The 20,606-nt window shown below is 40.3% G+C and overlaps 1 protein-coding gene across 1 annotated transcript in view; it reads left to right on the top strand.

Moving 5' to 3' along the window:
- The first annotated feature begins 537 nt into the window (after positions 1–537).
- Positions 538–20,606, top strand: part of ilk (integrin-linked kinase) — a 39,389-nt gene continuing 19,320 nt past the window's right edge. The window contains exons 1-4 of the mRNA XM_088639728.1: positions 538–778; positions 4,073–4,341; positions 16,248–16,413; positions 17,512–17,607. Of these exons, the coding sequence (XP_088495854.1) occupies positions 4,253–4,341; positions 16,248–16,413; positions 17,512–17,607 (351 nt within the window). The 5' untranslated portion in view covers positions 538–778; positions 4,073–4,252. The remainder of the gene's footprint in view (positions 779–4,072; positions 4,342–16,247; positions 16,414–17,511; positions 17,608–20,606) is intronic.

Genomic DNA, 20,606 nt, shown 5'->3' with positions numbered 1-20,606 from the left:
TCTTAACGTCTTTGCAGTCAGGCCATTTTTTCCCTGAAAAATCAGAAGTTTATTCTGCGAATATCAGCGTTCATCCCCACCACCAGCAGGATGTTGTTACTATTTAGCTCTGAACAATACATTAAACGTTAGATAAATAATTAGGCTATAATATTGTTTATTCGTTAGCTGCTAAAAGGTCAGTTCTCTAATTATATCTTCATTAAAACATTTAATCATTTTAGCATTGTTTAGAATGGTAGTTTTTAATGTAACTGTCTTTTTTAAGAAACATTTTATCTTGATGCAAAATTATTTTCAGCTGATAGGGCAAACTTTGTACACAATTAAATTAGTGTTTTGTCTTAATTTAGGTTGTGTACTGGACATCGTTCAATTGCGCATGGACGAGCGGCGCTTTACAAGCCCACATATTTTAAAATGTATCGCTAGAAGGAAGTAATTTTTCACACTGTAGTGTTACAGTACGCGCATGTCTTTCAGGGTTTCCGGTAACACAAGTTCACATCACTTGAGGCGCCTAGTTGTTGTAGTCGTCACTGGGAAATAATATTTCCACGAGGGGATGAAAGTAGTTTAGGAGAGCGTTTCGGTGCTGTACGGAAAGAGATATGTCAGTGGGTGGCGCTGTGACGGAGAATGCAGAGCGCATTCCTCCCCCCCATGAAAGGAAGAGATTTTACAGCAAAACGAGGGTGTGGACCTCGGGGGACGTAGTTGGGTTGAGTGTAATCGTCCACATAATCTGAGCGAAAAACCCCTTTATTCAAACGTGCAGGTAAAAAAATACACGACTGTTTGTTTTGTGTTTAAGGTGGGACATTTTCTCTGTGTTTTTATAAATGTTAGAGCTGTAACTTGTTTGCGTCCGGTTCAGAAAGGGTATACGGGAGCAAAAAAAACTTAGCTTAGCCTAGTTATTTTTTCCAAGGTGTGGGATGTTCATTTTCGTTTTTTTTTACGGTGTTTCATTATAAACCGTCAAAGCATTATTACTGTTGACATTTCAGGTCAAAATGATTCTGCTGAGGTTTTAAATATTGAAAGTTTGTTTAAATGCGCACAATTTTGTTTGAATTGAAAGCCGCATGTATATTTGCTGTCGTGGACAGAAGTCACCGCAGATAACTTGCGATGAAGTTGATGTATACTTCCTACAGGATTTATAGTTTATAGAAGTGGTGTTCATTGGTGGTTAATTTGCTGTGTGAAATAAAGACGAGCGAATGAGGATGTTTTACTTTTTATGATAATTAGGTCCTAGTCTGAAATTCTAATTTCCTGGTCTCCGTCACAGTTATGTGAAAGTGGAGTAAAGCTGGTTCCGTTCCTAGTTGTTTTTCGAGAGAGGGGTCAGGGAGTCGCGTCAGCCTGTTTACCCTGCCTGGGTGATGAAGTGAGAGGTTTTGTGCTCCATGTTTGACGACGGAGCACAGTTAAGTTTCAGGAGAGTTTTTCCTTTAAGGATTTCCCAATTACCAGGGCGACATTTGAATTTAATTGTCCTCAATTAGCTTTTAAATTTGTATTCTGCTATTTAGAGGCATCTGCAACTCTTAGTTCTTAAACTGTTAAGTAATCTGAATCCACAGTATGTGCGTCGTAAACGTTAGCTAAAAGCTCTTAAGGTGTGATTCAGGTGAACGGCATTGACCCCTCCCTGTTGGACCAGGTTACCTCGGCATGATATATCTGTTAGGATTTAGAAGCAAACGCACTTATTATTCATCACTGCACTTCAGGGCTGTACTGTATCGTAAGAAATTTATTAAAGAATCGAGTGCACCGTGGTTACCCAGGTTTAACAGCTGCTGCAGCATTTTCCTTTTGAAAATCTAAAATCTTATATCGCTGCCATCAACCCCAAGCATTTTGTTAAAAGTAGTCAGCCTCCACCAAGGTGGAGAAGCTTAAATCCACTGAAGAAGTGAGAGTACAGATTTTGAATTAACTTTCCTGCCTTTTGAGTACATGCAGCAGGTATAGAGAAGTTATGCTCTTCATGTGTAAATGGCTTATTTGATGCTCAGGTTTGCTAACTACACAATTTATTAAGGTTTTCTTTATGGAATCTTTTCACACTAAATCTTGTCATGTGTAGAAGCAACAGTAAATCTGTTGACCTGCAATTTATTCAGTAGTGTTTTGACTTAGAAATATATACAGATAACTGTCAAAATAAAGGCAACACCAGGGCATTGGGCTACCGTGAACAGTTGAGAACAGGGTGAGGGCTGACTCATCTGACCATATGATTTTTTTCCCTGCTCAGTGGATCACCGTCTTTTGTTCTTTGCAATGCTTTAGTTGCAGAAGTGCATTTTAGGCCCTAAAGGGGTTATGCAACACAACCCAGCCTTAGTATTCCTCTTTGAAGTTCTCGACAGACTGTACTTGACGAAACTCAGACATACTTGTCTGTTTTGCATCTCGAACCAATGCAAGGACATCACGGTCCAGGAGTATGTGCTTTCATCCACTGTTGCCACTTGCCAGCATAGCCATTGTTGAGCAGTCTTCATCACTAAAACGTTTGCCAAATGAACCCCAAAAATCACCTGTCTCTCGGTCATTAAGGTCTCTTATTCTAGAATAAACATAAAATGGAGAGGTATTGACAAATGCACAGAACATGGGAAGAATTCAATTACATTACAAACGTTACAAAGTTTCAATATGTTGAAATCATTTATAGTATCCTTGTCAAAAAAGAGATTGATACATTTAAAAAAAACAAAGCAAAAATGATTTAACAGCCATAAAGAGAAAAATGTGATCCCCCTTCTTGCAGAGAAATTACAAAAAAAGATGTACCTTTCAGTCTTTAAAACAACACAACTTCATAGAATCAAGGTGATAAAATCAAGACAACGCAAGGGGTAGAGGATATGTAGATGTACATTTGTTTCTTATCTTTTTACTCTCTTAAATCAAGCAGTTTGAAAACAAAGGCACAGGCTGGGAATCTCACCATGTAAGTAGCATTTAGGCAGGATTCTGATTTAAGAGGCATTCAGTCATAATCCCACAAATGGTTGCGTCGCACCATTGGCTCCTCAGCCAAGCAGATGAGCCAAATGTCTGAACCTGCAGTCCCTCTCTTACTGAGCAGGATTACCATTGCAACAACAGTTTCCTCTTCATTTTATGGTGATATGTGGCTGTAGCAAGTTTTAGAGTTTTTTTTAACCATACCCTTCCCTTACAAGCTATCTGTAATATTTCCTGTCAGAGGATTTGACTTTGAAAACTTGCAAATTCATCTTAGCCCACAGTACCAGTTTTCAAGGGTCAGATGCAGGAAATTAAGGATATTTCTTTTCCACAGTACTGTGCACTTCATTGATGCAAGTGTTGTTTGGGGTTTAATGCTCACAACACAGGTGTAAGTCACGATGCACTTTATATATTACTTACACATGGCTCTGACAAACATTCACCCTTATGTTTGCAACCATTGAAAGTATTCAAGGTGGAGGTGTTTATTAATAACTATTTAATAATTCCTTGTCTTCTTTATTGTTAAAAAATAACACTTTATATTTAAACATTATACGGTGTTATTTACTTTTAAATAAAAAGATGGTATGCCAAATGAACATTGCAGATGTGCGCCTGATGTGAAAATTTGGGAAGCACAGCAGAATGGAGACTTATTCTTGTTGTGAGTGGTCAAAGTAATGTTCAGGTTTGGATTTTAATAAAAATATATCTGTGTGTGTTTAGAGCAACTTTACAAAAAGAGCTGAATTTTGAAAGAGATGCAAACAGTGAAGCAAAATGAAGGGTGACCTGTCACTATTTTTGGACTGTGCTGTTCATGTGCTGCTCCTACCATGAAGATGTGGAGGAGCAGGACTCCCAAGATGAATGGGGAAGTGGGACATGCATTGAATATTGTTTTTCAATTGAGGAAAGTCAGCAAATTCCACCAGCTTTCAGCAAGTAGCACATAATTTAGTGAATTTGTTGTTGTGGTTTGTATCTGTTGTCCAAGCGTTTTTTAGACTTGTCATGTTTGTGCTATTTTATCAAGTCTTGCTGTACAGTAATGCACTGCTGTCTGTTTCAGGTGGGCAGGTGGGAAAGCCCATTTACTGTCTTGGATCATCTTTGCGGGATACACTCCCCCCACTTTTGGATGAATGGTATCCAGCCCTCATTTGGACTGACGTTGCAGATCTGTTTTTCCCTTGAGCACCAAGTATAACCTCAGACTCCAGGTATTGTGGGTAGAGAGCAGAAGCCAGTCATGGATGACATCTTCACCCAGTGTCGAGAGGGCAATGCTGTAGCAGTGCGCCTGTGGCTTGACAATACCGAGAACGACCTGAACCAAGGGTAAGTAAAGATTGTAGCTTTATCACAATGCGTTTGATATTTATCTGCAATGTGTTGTTGCCATCACTTGTGATCCCAACAAATCTGAAACATTTAACAGTTTATGCTTTGGATTGCGGTATGATGGACATTTTTTTCAAGTTGTTTTGCATTTAATTGTTTTGAGTTTCTGTTTATGAAGCATAGGAGGTGGAATGGAATGGAAATGCTTCTGCTAGTGCCTCTACATACATACACGCAACTCCTGCCATTTGCCAAGGCCATCAGTTTTAGTTAAATACATGTTAGGTACAAGGTGGTTGGTTGCAGTGATCCTGTTTTCATAGCTGTGCACTGCTATGCCCTAATGATTTATTTAATGTTTTAAATGTATTGGAGCAGTAACAGTGGTTTTTAGTAATTCTGGAAGCCAGGTCTTTCCAGATGTGGTCTAAATCACAAGGTTGTGTAGCATCACACATGCCCCAACGACCGTGGTGGCTCTTAATAGACTTGTATGCTGACCAAATGAGAGGCAAGCAAAATGCTGTTAAACTTCCAAAGGCTCACAAGGTCAGAGGAACAGCATTGAACTGAAATGACCTGAAAATGTTACAGAAGTCTCCTAAGTTTACCCTTTTAGAGCTGCAAATATAATTTATTTTTACTTGTAGAGAAAATTCTCTCCATGTACCAGCACTTTATATAAATGTTAATCTTGTTTAAGAAATACAATTTCTAGTGCTATGGGACATTATTTTTTGTAACAATTTGCTACCTCTGCTGTAAGGAACATGCAGCCTTATGATATTCTTTTCAATTCAGTTTTATTTGTATAGTGCTGTTTACAATAGACATTATCACAAAGAAGCTTTACACATAAATGGGCCTGAACCCCCAGTGAGCAAGCCTATAAGGCGACAGTGGCAAAGAAAAACTCCCTTAGATTATAGCAGGAGGAAACCTTGAGAGGAACCTATCCTCCTCTGGGTTCATTTAAATGAACAACTATGATAGCCTTCTCTATAGGATATGTACAGTACCATTATATTATTATGATGTTCCATGATCTGGTATATTTTAACAAATGCCATTCTTAAATTTAGAATAACATTAAATTGCCAAGGACATTTGGTTATATACTTATACGAGACAGAAAAAGTTATAATTATGGCCTACATATTAACTTACAAATTAGATTAATCAAGTGTTCCGATACAGAGCACCCTGTAGTTCATGCTAATTAGAACAAAAAAAATGCTGTTCTACACTGTTTTTTCATTGTAGCTGAGCTCAGAGCTGGAGATGATCTCCAGATGGTACCTTATTAATTCATCTGCAACTAAGTATGCAGCTACTTGAAAGTAAGTTAAAATCTGAAAGTTTGTTGTAATTAACCCCATTAGTCTAAGGGTTATCTGTCTTTGCAAGCAGTGTGTTGCCCACTTAAAGATTCACATTAACTCTGATCATATATGTCAACAGATTTTGTTTTATAATAAGAAATACAGATAGCCATAAATCAATATCAGTTAGACAGTCAAGTATCATTGTACAGGTGTCTGTCAGTATAAAATAAGGTACACATTAATGAAATTGAGAAACACCATGTGGATCTGACTTTGTTTACAGTATTTTGCAAAACTAAATTCTGGTCCATAATAGTGTATGAGAACTGCATGGAAATATGGTTTAGCTATATTCTGGACCAAGTGCTGTTTTTTCACAGTTCATTGTGACCTAAAGACATTGGTTATCACCTTCTATTTATGAGGAAATAGGATATTTTAGAAAGAGTTAGGTAAATAACATATGATGAGTATTGTTGTGAAACTCGCAACCACAAAACAGGCCTAAACAGAAGAACAGCTGTAAAATCAGGAAGTCCACCCTTTTTGCTTTAGCTGAGGAAGTAGGAGTGTATTGATGTTTATATAGAAGATCAGGGTTTTTTCTTTATTAGCTCATTTGAAATGTTGCTGTTTTACTGCTTAGGGTACCTTCGTTTTTGTCTGGTGTAGTACTGAGCACAGAACTGTTGATGAGCCTGCTTAGGATTTGAGTTTATTAGTTGAAAAATTAGAACTGGATTTTTTTTCTCTTCAGATATTTTTAATACATTGAATGTTTTTTCATTTTGCTGAACTTTAGCTCTTGACAAGCAGACAAAATGTTTATTTGCTGATGCAAGTTCAGTGTACTTTGTAAAATTTGGATTTATCACACTACTTCTTCAGTAGCACAGTGCACCACAGCTTTTTGGGTTTAGATCAGCATATCCCATCCAGTGAACACTTTGATAAGGGAGATTATTAAAACTCTCATTGCACCTATTCAAGGTTTTCCAAGCTACAACCTATTACATAGCCATTTCCATTACCTGCATATTTCAAGCTTGTTAGTTTATTTTGCGTACATTTGTAGAACCAGATGCATAGTTATTTTTCATTATCAGTATAGTCTGTACAAAATGTTTATGCTTATAAAACCTGAAGATGTAGAACCTTAAAACCTGTAGTACCTGAACTGAAGCAGTTGTAATTTGGTTTCTTGTGCAAAATGTTTATAACGTCATGTCATTTGCCAAACCGCTTTATACCATCCAGTGTCATGGGAAACCGGAGTCTACCCAGAAAGCAGTGTGCGCAAGGCAGGGTACAATCTAGACGGGGCGCCAGTCCATCACAGGGCCATTGCAAGCCAATCATACATGGTGACAATTTGGAGGCCATGGTAAAGGCAGAGGGGGGAAATTTGGCCCGGACACTGGGATTACTCCCTACTCTTATAGAGAAATGCCCGAGTATCTTTAATGACCACTGAGAGTCAGGACCTCGGTTTAACGTCTCATCCGAAAGACGGCACCCACTACAGTATAGTGTCCCCACCACTATACTAGGGCATTAGGACCCACACAGACCACAGGGTGGGCGCTGCCCACTGGCCCCACCAACACCCAGGAGGTCTTTCATCCAGGTACTGACCAGGCTTAACCCTGCTTAACTTCAGTGGGTAGCTAGCTGAGAGCTGCAGGGTGATATGGCTTATTTATGGGTTATTTCTATAACATAAAATGCCAAGTTCATTGATTAAATTAATAAAAGAAAATTCATAATGTGTATTAGAATCGCAGAGATCTAGTTGTGAGGATCCCACTACCATATTGTGACAAAGCACTATAGCACTTGCTAAAGAAAGAATGGCAGTTAGAATGACATTGAAAGAGTGATAGAACAGCTTGATTATGGTTACTAGATGGGTAACTTTAACAAGTAAAAAGCAAAGCTTTTAATAGAAAGTCACTGCAGGCTTTTGAAAGATAATCCATCAGTATAAGTGGTGGTCCTCTGTATTCTGGGGGGAGCTTGTCTATTCTGGTTAAAAGGCTGTATTTAGTTGTTCTAGGTATAATAAGGGTTTATTACATGTTTGTAGTCATTTGTGTAATTTGTATACCATAACTGTTGTTTTAATTGCACAGATATTCATGGCCTTAACCCTGTTTCCTAGCTTTTTGGATGCTGACTGTTGTACTGCATGTGCTTTTTTTTTTGCTCTGTATAGGAAGTGGGCCTATTGTGGTGTTCTGGGAAAGAAAAGATGACAGTTGGGACGGAACTAGAGTTCTAAGTCAAGCAATGCTGAGTCAGTAGTTAATTCTAGACTAAAGCAGCCTGGGACTAAAAAAGAAAAAGTCAGACCTGCTCTTACTTGATTCAGTGGCAGACAGCTTTGTTTGCTGTTTTGTTGTAGTCTATAGAGGCACACTTATTGCTGAGGGAGGTGACCCTGACCTTTTGAGCAGAAAAAAAATCCTTGGGTTTAATTGCCTTAATTAAAGCTGTCCTATTGGCCATTAAGAGGCTGATGGTCTGTAATCCACAAATTTTCTAAACACCCCGAGATGAAAAACTTGGTAATTTATAAATTAGCTATGGCCAGTCCAACAAAGGTTTGTCTGCTTAAGACTCTAAATAACACTAGTTATAGCAGAATTATGGATAGCACAGTGTAGTAGGTAAGACTTTGGACTGACAGGTTGCTGGTTCAAGTCTGCACTGCAGACATCCTTGTTGCATGCTTGAGTGAAGTATTTTATCCCAGTTTCTCCAGTCCACCTAGTTTTAAGAGTGGAGACCAGCGTTGTTGAGATTAACTGTGTTTGAGAAGTGTACAGAACACTGTATGTGCAATCTTGAATTGCAAATTAAACAGCTCCCCATTTTGAGGAAATGTTTTGCTTTCAGATTTAAGAAATCGCTGGTGTTACTATGGAGGGAATAGCAGTTTTCCTTTTTCAGTGACCAATGTTAAGTCTGAAAGTATGGCCAGTTTTCTAGCTTGGGATTTTAAAATTTTTGAATGTTGTGAATTTAATTAATATTGAACTGTGTGGCTCAGTGGTTTATAAATATGGTTATTATATGTTGGCATAGTTGCCTGAGTGTTTGCATTTTTATAATTTTTTGGTATGAATAGAAATAGGAGGTGTCAGTATATCGTGCTTTCCAGAGTTCTTTGTTCATTCTGATCCCTTGCACATTTCAAGGGCCTCTGAAGCAGGGTCTTGCATTGAGGTCAGCAGGCCAGTGTGCCTACACTGCACTGTGTGCCGCCAGTGCATTAGCTGATTGCCTGTTGCCTCCATGGGGAGAGTGGGAGAGGAAGAACTGCAATGACACATCAGTTCCCAGCTTTACTTACTGCAGTAAATTGATTTTTTTCTGCCAGTGGTGTGATTATACTGGCTCACTGTGCCTCTCTGGTGAAGTGTTGTTGGGATTGTAAGAATGAGTGCAAGCAAGAAATGCAGTACAGGGCAGATTTGAACATTTCCATACATGGAATAACAAATGAGGCTCTAGGAAATTCTGTCCATACCACACCAAAAATGAACAAAGCAGGATTGAGGGAGGAGGGAGAGAGGAGGTTGCTGTATGGGTGGGGGCCAGAGTGTAGAAAGGTGGGGCCTTCTGGGGGTGGAGAGTGTAGAGCAAATACTTTCCACACTCACTTTTACCATTTCCTTTACCCTGCAATCCTCAGACAGCAGCTTGTTTCCTTTAACTCCTTTACTGCAGTGAAGTTTAGAAGGAGGATGGTTGTTTAACACCATAAAAACGGAGAACCACAACACATCTCCCTCTGCACCCCATGTTTTACACTCAAAGGATTTTCGGTTGGCACTGTAAGTCACAATGTAAACCGAGGTGTCCTTCCAGGAGCTAAAAATTAGATCGACTTGGAGTCATAAAATGCCATTATTTGCAGTCTATTTTATGAGATTCTGTTGTAATTTTGCAAGAATCTTACCCTGAGGAGTTTTAATTCTTTATAATTCCCCCTTCTCCTTTCAACGTATCCTCAGGATACAGCCTGTGTTAGTAAATTGTGTGTGGTCTCGCAGTCAGTCTTGCTGCCAGAGTCTGAGAGAAGTTGATAGAGTGTGATGAAAGTGGTAAAAGAAAATTATAGGCCAAAGAGAAATTCTGGAGTGTGAATGATAAAGCTTGTGTGAAAGAGGGACTCCATGTTTGGTGTGGTAGGTGTGCAGCAGTGACTGCTGTTTATATTTATCCTCCCAGCATGAGCATACGTCTGCAGAAAGGACAGGCCCTGCCCATGCACATAGGCACACCACACAACCCTCCCAGCTTTCCCTGTTCATGACACCATGGGATTCCTAAGAGGTTTTGTCCACTAAATAGAACAGATAACATGTTCTTTATTTTGTAGTAGTTTTTTCCTCTTTCCTTCCAAATGCTTTGTGCGGTAAGAAGACCGGTGAAGTAATGAGTATCGGATCCCCCCCAAATACAGACAATTTTTGCTATTGTGAATTCAGCAGAACAGCAGAACATATCATTGCCACTCAACAATGGAAAGCAGATTTGTCTTTGGGCTTAGATTTTATGATAAACAGGGTGTTGCTTGTGCTACCAAATATCACAATATTGATTAAGACTGTATAAAATGGGTGATTTTGTCACTGGCTAAATTCTGTAACGTCTTTTTCTTTAAAGTGAGGCTTTTACAACATCTGCCCGCATTAGTTCTTGGTGTAAGGTATTCAGGTATTGACTTATGACTAATTTTGTGTTTGTGCCCTTCTGAATACCGATTACAAATTACAGACTCAAGTAACTTCTCCTATTGGCTTATTGTAACATTCTAAAATCTAGTTTTTCTGAGAACTGAAAAGAAGTTCCATTAGTCTACTCTGATAAATCATGCCCTCTGTTCCTGGAGGTCGCTCATGACTCAGGCCTCTGTATGGTTTTTGCAAGGTGGATGTGTTGTACAGTCTTATGGCAGAAGGCAAGAATGACCTCCTGTAGCGCTCCCTGTCACACCATGGATGAATCAGTCTATTGCTGAACGTGCTCTTCATTTCTGCAAGCATGTCATAGAGGGGATGGGAGACGTTGTTCATGATGGCCTCTAGTTTGGACACCATTCTCCTCTCAGCCACTACCTCCAGGGGGTCCAGGCCAGACCCAATGACAGAGCTTGCTCTCCTGATGAGCTTGTTCAGCCTGTTAGAATCCACTGCTCTAATCCCAGAGCCCCAGCATACCACCGTGTAGAAAATGGCGCTCACCACCATCGACTGATAGAACATATGTAGCATCTTACTACACACATTGAAGGACCTGAGCCTCCTCAAGAAGTTAAGTCGGCTCTGGCCCTTCTTCTAAATGGCCTCGATGTTCTTGGACCATTCCAGTCTATCGTCGATGTGCACTCCCAGGTACTTGTACGAGTCCACCATCTCCACGTCACTCCAATGGATGTAGACAGGAGTAGGTTGGACCCTCTTCCTCCTGAAGTCTATCACCAACTCCTTAGTCTTTGTTACATTCAGTTGCAGGTGGTTCTCCCCACACCACTCCACAAAGCTGCTGACTAGTCCTCTGTACTCTCCCTCCTGCCCACCCTTGATACATCCCACAATTGCAGAGTCATCTGAGAACTTCTGCAGGTGGCATGACTTTGAGTTGTATTTAATGTCTGAGGTATAGAAGGTGAAGAGGAAAGGAGAAAGACCCGTCCCCTGAGGAGCTCCTGTGTTACTTACTACCTGTTCAGACACACAGTTCTGAAGTCTCACAGACTGTGGTCTGCCTATCAGGTAGTCAGTGATCCACGAGATCATGGAGGCATTGACTTGCATTTCCTCCAGCTTCCTCCTTAGAAGTAAGGGCTGGATGGTATTGAAGGCACTGGAGAAGTCGAAAAACATAATCCTTATGGTGTTGCCAGCCTTGTCCAGGTGTGAGTAGGCCCTTTGCAGCATGTAGATGATCGCATTCTCCACACCAACATTGGGCTGGTAGGCAAACTGTAGGGTGTCCAGTGATGAGCTAACCAGGGGTCAGGTGGGATAAGACCAGCCTCTCCAGTGTCTTCATGACGTAAGAAGTCAGTGGAACTGGTCTGTAGTCATTGAGGGCAGAGGGGCGCCCTTTCTTTGGTACTGGGACCAGGCATGATGTCTTCCAGAGCACAGGGACTTTCTCCAAGCGCAGGCTCAGGTTGAACAGTCGCTGGAGCACTCAGCTCAGCTGATCAGCACAAGTCCTCAGAACTCTGGGACAGACGTCATCTGGTCCTGTGGCTTTACCCTGGTGCAGCCTCTTCACCTCCCTCTTCACCTGGTCAGCCATGATGGTCAGCCTGGCCTGGGGGATGGTGCTCATAGCGCTGTCAGTGCTGCAGGTGTTAATGGCGGAGGTGTTGGAGAGTGGCAGCTGTGGGGGATGGGGGGGTGAGTAGCTGTTGGGGGTTGTACCCGTAGGCGGCCATGATTGTGGGGGGATGGAGGAGGTGTTGGGCAGGTGTTTTCTCTGGTCGGGCACTTAACAAACTGGTGGAAAGTAGGCAAAGTGGTGGAAATAGAGACGTGGTTAAAGTCCCCTGAAATAGCTATAAAAGCGCTAGGGTGCTTTGTTTGTAGCCTGGCTGTGACTGTGTGTATGACGTCACACACTGCCTCTGCATTTGCCATGGGTGTAATGTAAACAACAACAAAGATGGCACATTTAAACTCCCGCGGCAGATAGTATGGACGCAGTCCTATGGCACCCAGTTCAATGTCCGGGTTACAGACGCGCTCCTTAACATGAATATGTCCAGGACTACACCACCTGTTGTTGACGAGCACCACTTTCCTCTTGAAAGGATCGATGGTAACATTCGAGTCTGGAATAAGTTCCTGCAGCCACGTCTCGGTGAAACACATTATACTGCATTCTCTATACTCCCTCTGACTCCTCACCAATGCTCCCAGTTCGTCCATCTTGTTCACTAAGGACCTCACATTTCCCATAATGATCAAAGGAAGATAGGGTTTAAAAATCCTTCTCTTCGCTTTTCGTGTCGCACCAGCCCTACAGCCTCGGCTTCTCCTCCTCAGCTCTTCCGGAACTGATGGCTTCTCTCCAGTGAATAGAGCCGGACGCGTTAGCGCTATCAGCTGGTCACGCATGTAGACAATGCCTCTGAGGCTATCGGCATTGCAACCCGATAGAAACCAATGTCCGAGTATCAGAAAAAACAAGAAAAAGTATCTCAGCTTTCTAGTATCCATCATGTTGTGATCGCAAATCTAGTTGCTGGCAAGGGTATGAAGAAAAAACACTTACAAATTTGCATTAACTAACTGAAAGAAACAAAAAGACAACAAAAAGACACAGAGCTGCTGTAGCAGGCTGCCACTTACACGGCGCCATCAAATGTAGAGATGAAACTCAACTTTGAGTTTCTCTTTGATTTTGATAATGCACAGACATTATTTTAAAGTGTAGCATTGAAAAGACAGTAGATCAGGCGAGGACACTTCATGGAAGTCCTTTGAGAGTCCTTTTATCTGTAGTCCCATTGCCAGTACTGGTTGTGTTTCAACAAAGGCCAACTTTGTGTGTCCTCTTAACCCTAAGATTTGCCTTTGGGAGATTATAGAAAACTGGAGCACTCAGAGGAAACTGTCATGAACTCCTCATAGACAGGCACCCCAGCTGGGAATCGAACCTAGGACTTCAAAGCTGCACAGCTACATCATTAACCACACCACTGAAATTAATTTAATTGGTCTGTAGAGTTGCAGATGTGTAGCACTGCCTGCATGAGATCTGGTATTCTATCTGGGCTCTTTGCTACTGCTAGCTCTCCAGGATTCATTAAATTTAAAGAGATTTCAATTAATTTCATTAATAAATTGGTGTAATGTATTGAGGCAAAGATAGTTTAAGCGAACTCTTGCTACACTATAGATGCACAAATTCACCACTAAGTAAACTATACCAGAAAATTGGAGCTGTATGAGTTGTCCAGTGCTGCTTCATTCTAATATCCATCTCTGCAGGAGGGCTCTGCACGATCCCTAAACTGCCCTAGAAGAGTGGACTGACGACTCAGGCCAGACCCAGATGCTCTGATATACAGGGTGCTGACAGGGAACCTTCATCTGACCCCCCTCTCTTCTGCTCTCCTTCCTGAGCTGAACTAGCAGCTGACAGGGCTTGAAATAACTGCACAGCACTGTGTGGGGGTGGGAGACCTGGGGACTTGTATCTGTGTTGCTCACAGACAGACAAAGCATCCAGATGGAGCTGATGTTAGCTGGAGAAGCCTGATTTTATTAATCTGTCAGTTTTCAGGATAGATTTATTGATGTTTTAAAAATTTAACCCTTGCATATTTTTGACAATTGACAACCCAGAGTATAATGCATGATCTGAAGTTAAGGAGTATACCTGTTTCCTGGATTGTTTTTTGGTTTTGTTTTATTTTCTTAGTGTATCCTCTTGATACCTTCAAAGTTGTCAGATGTGTTAACATGGTTTAAACTGAAGGTTTACAGTTATCTATTTCTTTAATGGTGTTCCTGAGCTCTGAAATGGTATAGTAAAACTTAATTTCTTACACCCATTTCTGAATTGACAGGGGGATATCGGTTACATGTTGGACATGTTCCCAACAGTGAAGCCTATTCAGCTAGAAGTACAGATCTATAATCCCCAGCTGAATTTGAATCACAACATACCAAGTATCATCCTGGCAATTGGGTTGAATATTATTTGTGACACTTTTACAACTAGACTGCAGGATAAAGAGTTAGCTGTCAGCCCATATATGGCCAAATAAACAGAAGTCTTCCTTCTTTCCTGAATCACCTTTCTTCAACTAGAGATGGATAGATGGTTTTAGGAAACAGTCCTTTAACGATAAACTTCAAACTCCTGATCTGAGAGGAGCCGTTGATGCTCCCCTATAGTTTTTTTGTCACTTTGAGTTTCTGTTCTCATTATTTACCTGCAAAGCATTGCAGAGGTAAAACTTTCCACATGGTGCTGTGATTACTGTATGTGCAGGTCTTGTAGAATAGTAGAGTGATTGTCATCCAGTGCTTGGAACCCCATCAGATTTTTTCCTGTCTTTTCAGAGACTATTTCTTCAGGGTGAAGTAGATTGGCAAGACTGATGAATTAGAAAAGATATGCTGTGTCTGTCTACTTTTTGACTCACCAGTCTTACTCAATGGGTCTTACTCACCACATGAGTCAATGCTGACTTGTTACAATAGTCATTCTATGTATTAATTGTGGGCCTTCTGAACTGTTTGTGTAAAGGCAGTTCTATCTTAGAGGGATGCTGAGAACATAGTTCACTACTACAGTTTACATTGTAGAAATGGTAATTTCATATTTAAAAAGATTTTCAAGACTGGGTAGACAATGTTTAATGCAGATATGTGCAGGGTTATGCATTCAGGTAACAAAAATATAAACTATAAATACAAAATAGAAAACGCTGAGATAGAAGTGGCTGCTTATGAAGAAGGTTGTGAAGCTTTTTAAGGTTTTTAGGTTTAGAAATAATTTACATAATCTAGACAGTGTGGCCAAGCAAGAAAAAAAGCTAAACAAAAGCACACTGCTATGCTATCATTTAAATTATTGGGTATAATTGTGGTTATTAAGGTATAGGTAAAATGTCATTGCTCTGGAATCGATCCAGAGAAGAGCAACCAGATACCTTCTTGTACTAAAGGGAATGTCCTATACCGAGAGGCTAAATGTTTTTCATCTTAAACTAAAAGACTAAGAAGGGACCTCTAGTCTACAAAAGTATAGTGTTCAAAATCCACAAAGCAAGCTGCCAAGTTGACCCAATGGCCTTCTTCACAATAAACAGTCAGACAAGGACCAAGGGTACAAGTGGACATAGTATATAGAACTTCCACAGAACAGGAGACTTCTTTATGCAAAGCAGGGTTTCCCACCATTTTATACAGTACTGGTGGACTACCTGGCCGAAAGTTGGTGCAATCTAGCCAAACAAATGTGCATGAATCCATATTGAAATTTCTAGTCACTTTGCAAGCTAGTTCAGTAATCTAGTTACCACCCGGCCTTAGCTTTTTTCTGCTGGAAGTCCTGCAAGAGGTTGTGGGAGTGCAGAACAAGTTATTGAGCCATCATTTCAAAACTGTTACCTTGGATTATTTTAAGAAATGGCTGAAGGAGACCTATCATATCAATTAGCTATAAACTACCAAAATAAGCCAGCTGCATCAAAAGTCATTCCTCCCTTGTAACTGTTCTTAAATGAAGAGACATTCCCATGTGTCAAGACCCATTCATCTTCTGAGATGCTGTGAGATCCTTATGTTTGACCAGGAGAGTTTGCTTGTTTTGCTTCAGGTATCCAGTCAAGTTGCTGACTTTGACAGTTTGTGTCACCTGCAATCCCAGACACAGCTGGCAAGGCCTTTAACATTATGTACAGACCAGTTACAAGTGACAATTTACAGGTATCCTGTGTTCTGAAGTGATTGGTGTAAATTATAACTTAATATGGTTACCATTACCATCCCCATGCTGCCTTGCTCTCTATGTGCAGTAACATTCTCTCCCCCGTTTCAGAGATGACCATGGTTTCAGTCCTCTGCACTGGGCCTGCCGGGAGGGCCGTTCCAATGTGGTGGACATGCTGATCATGCGAGGGGCGCGGATCAACGTCATGAACCGAGGCGATGACACACCTCTACACCTGGCAGCTAGCCATGGTCATCGTGACATTGTTGGCAAGGTAAATAACATCAAATTATTGTTTATGCAATGCTACTAAAAAGAGTAGAAGATCCAAGATAGACTTTCATACTGGCGGGTTACACTTGTACCATTCCAGATTGACATGTATTACAATTGGCGACATTCACTTGCCAGTGTGTCATCAGTACTATACAGGCATTAAAGAAACAAGTGAAGGCTTATTCCATTCTGAAAACAGAAGAAAGGAACCACAATGTTTCGGCTGTGGAGCCTTCTTCGGGAGCTTTCTTCACACCCGAAGCAGCCTGCGCATGCTGATGCAGCTACCTACTTGAACTATAGAGGCATTACCTTGCGGTTTGTAGATCACTACTTCCTATAGTAAAAAGTGTAGTAGTCCTAGAAGATCTGAGTGCTCAGTGGTTAAACAGGTTGTTAAACATTTACAATGGTTTACAACCATACAACTACAGACATTTCAGTGTAGTTCCCCTTTCAGTTCTTGGTTTGGAAAATCTCCTTAATTGTTTTCAGCAAAAAACAAGTGTCAAGCAAACAGTCTAATTAGGCTGCTGGGAACTGAGGTGCAACCTCTAGTGTCAGTACTGACATCTGTTTTATGGGAAGATAGAATTGCAGGCAGAATATACAGCATGTGTATTAAACAGCAGAATTCAGCTGCAGTAGTTATAACATTTGTGTGCTATTAGGCTACACAACAGCACATTTTGTCTACAATTAGTACTAGTTATAATATTAAGTTAATCATCCAGTGCTAGAAAGGTTCTTATTCCTGGTGTTATAGCACACCTTGGAAAGTGCATTAGTCCAACACAGCACATGGGCAGGAGCGATTTAGAGTCACCTATCAAAACGCAGCCAGCATATGTGGAGCAAACTCAACATAGAAGGCACTCCAGTCCAGAACTGACCCAAGGACCCAAGAGCAGCGAGACAGCACTAAATACCCACCATTATTAAATTAATACAACAACATATCAAAAAGTGAATGAGCAGTAAAATATCCATAGTGTAGGGAGAGGGTGGGTGAAGTGAGTTAATGCAGCATCAATGTGAAAGTGACTATATATGAGGTATAGTGGCTGTGTGAGTGACAGCTCTTTTTCTGTTCCAGCTAATCCAATGCAAGGCTGACACCAATGCTGCCAATGAGCATGGCAACACTCCTCTGCATTACGCCTGCTTCTGGGGTCAGGACCTTGTTGCTGAGGTCAGTCCACCCTCCAGATGCTAATCTCCACTTCTGTCCTATGTTTTATGTGGACTGGGGCTGTGTTGCTTTGACAAGAAAAGCAGTTTGCATGTTTTATACCCAAAGTTGCTGTTATGATTTTTGATGAATAATGTAATCAATGATGATTAAATGCAACCTGTTTTTTTTCTAGAAATATGCAGCATAATGCAAACAATGGTAGTTTAGCACTTTTTTTTGCATTAGAAAGGCAGCCTTAAGAATTGTATTGGGAATGTCCAGCAGGATTGACACAGAGTGCAACAATTACAGACTGCAGCAACCCTTACAGCTCCCCTCTCTTAACCCTGTGTTATAGCAAGAGGGTTGTATTTATACTGTCAAGTAGAAATAAATGTTTTATCCTTAATTTTGCTTCTTCAACAAAAGCCATCATGTTTGTGTTAAAGATAGAATAAGGAACCTAGAATCCAAAATACCTCCTTATCTAGTGACATATACAGATGCAGCCATTCAAAACGAGCAGGCGATACCGCATTATTTTGCGGTGCGCTTGACGCAGCCTACCGCGAGTTACCGTAAATTCTTGTATAGTACCTAATTTTACCACGTGGTACCTTAAGTAAAATAGTAGTATCCGGAATTTCCGCAAGGTGGAGCTAATAAAGCTCAACCTCTCATGTTTGAGCTGTCGCCATCAAAGTCTTTAACGAAGATATTGCTAATAGTATTAATAATGAATGACCTTGGACAAGCTGTAAACTCAAAGTATTGCCCTGGTCCACATACTTTTTTTCATTGACTGTCTTTGTAAAAGTAACAACCACAGCATTTCGCAATCACGCATTTGTTTCCAATCATGCAAAGTACAGTAATTTTTGAGAATCTCCGATTCACCATGCCTTTCACATGCTCATAAAAGAGATTGATTTAGGAACATAAACATATTATTGTATGCAAACTGTACTGTATACAGTATGTATATGTATATTTAATGTCTTTACTGTGCCCGTTTAAGTATTGAATATTTATATGGAATTTTACCACTGACGGGAAAAGACAAGGCCACAAACAATATTAATTTTGGAACATAAACATACAGTATATGGCTGGTCTTGGTACTTGTGTAAAAAATACACGTCAGTATTCCATTTCTCCCTAAACATTTTAAGCATCGAAGTCTTTAACTAACGTGATACCGGAGTCAACAGGCATACTTTTAGGATTTGATTAAAAGGGAATATAATATGGAATCGCATATCTAAAGAAATTAATAATGATATAATTATATTCATGTACCGCTATGCGAGAATAGTACACGCTGTACAATGTCTGTTGATACTGTTTCTGTAGTGCTTTTTCAACACTCATCATGCGACCTTGCCAGTGGCGCTGTGAGCTAGGCTCTCAACTTATACATCACACGTTGGGTGTTCAAATCCAGCCGGAGCCATGACTTTTTTTTTTAACAAACATTTCTTTGAAAAATTAAAATAGGGTTAGTGTTAGGGTTACTGTCAAACTTTAAATCAACAATTGATTTAAGGATGATCTGTCAAAGTACAATGAAATACAATATTGTTGTTGTTGTTATTGTTGTTTTTATCCTGTAAAGCGTTTTGAGAAGCCACCTTTAAAGGCGCTATATAAAAGCGCTGATTCCCATGGAATGCGTTTCCTTTCTTTTTTTCCCCAACATGGAATAAACTTATTACTTAATTCTTATGGATGCCCGGTTCCGCCGGGGGTTCAAAAAAAAATCCTATGGAATCGCTTATCTAAGGAAATAGCAGTATAACCTTATTCATGCACAAACAGTGGCATGTTACATTATTAATTTGGGTGTCTCCTCTTGCCAGTAAGCTCTAAATTGCATTTTGAGTGCAGTTTTTGACTTTTTTTAATAAATAAAGCTGATACTGTTTAGACTTTTAATTATTTTAAACTGTATTACAGGAGCACAATGCACAATGCAATGTAAATCACTATCTTTGTCTTCTGTGTAATAATGTTCACCTCTCTGTCCAGCAAATTGTCCGACCAAACCAGAAAAAAAAAGAATCAAGAATAACGGACAGAGCGCGAGCCTGCATTCTCTCCTCAACCGTCCACACCACACTTTTCCCTGGGTCAGAGATTAAATAAAACTTCACTCGCAACAAACAAATGTATATTTCTAAATATCACAACATGATCGAATTTAAGTCATTTTAATAACAATGAATAATCACCTATGCGTTATAATACAAACATTTATATTGATTTAAATCGCATTTTGATTTAGATCCCAAACACGTGTTTAAATATATGTGTTTTTTGATTCACAATCAGACAAATGCAACATAAATTGATATCTTTTTCTTCTAAGTATCTTAATAAACTTTCAGCATAGCTTTCTCCCCGTTTAGATTTATTTTTCTTGGAATCTTGGGATCAAACGTGGAAAGATTAGATTGTAATCGTTTTTATTTTTTAAATACATTTTTGAAAAAGTGTAATCTATACTAAAAAGCTGTACACCACCTGCTATAAAAATACATATTGTAATACTTTCGGGTTCGGATAGGACGGACACAAGAACTCAGACTTGCGGAGTTAAAGCATATTAAAGCCTTGATTTTTCTTCTCCGTCACCACCTGCCAGCCCGGCTCTCCCGCAGGGAACTATTTACAAGGAAAACGGATACCTCCCCAGACTGTACGCCCGCTTCACTGTGGGACAGCTGCACTGGTCAGCGGCCTTCCTAAACCCCGCCCTGACCCCTCACTTTCACTCCTGTCCTGCCCCTCCCCGCGCACCCCGGCCTGGCGCCCTTCGGCCTCTGCCCGGGGCGAATGCGCTGCAATATGTTTAGATATTTAGATATTTAGATCCGGCGCGACACCGAGAGAGCGTCTGCATTTATAACTTAGTTTTTAAAATTAGTCAAGCAATATGAAGCATCTCTTTTTACTTTTAAGTCCCTTAATTATCATTAAGCACAGCTTTCTCACCGCTTAGACTACTTTTTGATACC

The sequence above is a fragment of the Lepisosteus platostomus genome, chromosome 7, assembly GCF_059453375.1.
Source record: "Lepisosteus platostomus isolate fLepPlt1 chromosome 7, fLepPlt1.hap1, whole genome shotgun sequence".
Classification (NCBI taxonomy): domain Eukaryota; kingdom Metazoa; phylum Chordata; class Actinopteri; order Semionotiformes; family Lepisosteidae; genus Lepisosteus; species Lepisosteus platostomus.
This window is presented reverse-complemented; position numbering and strand designations above follow the sequence as displayed.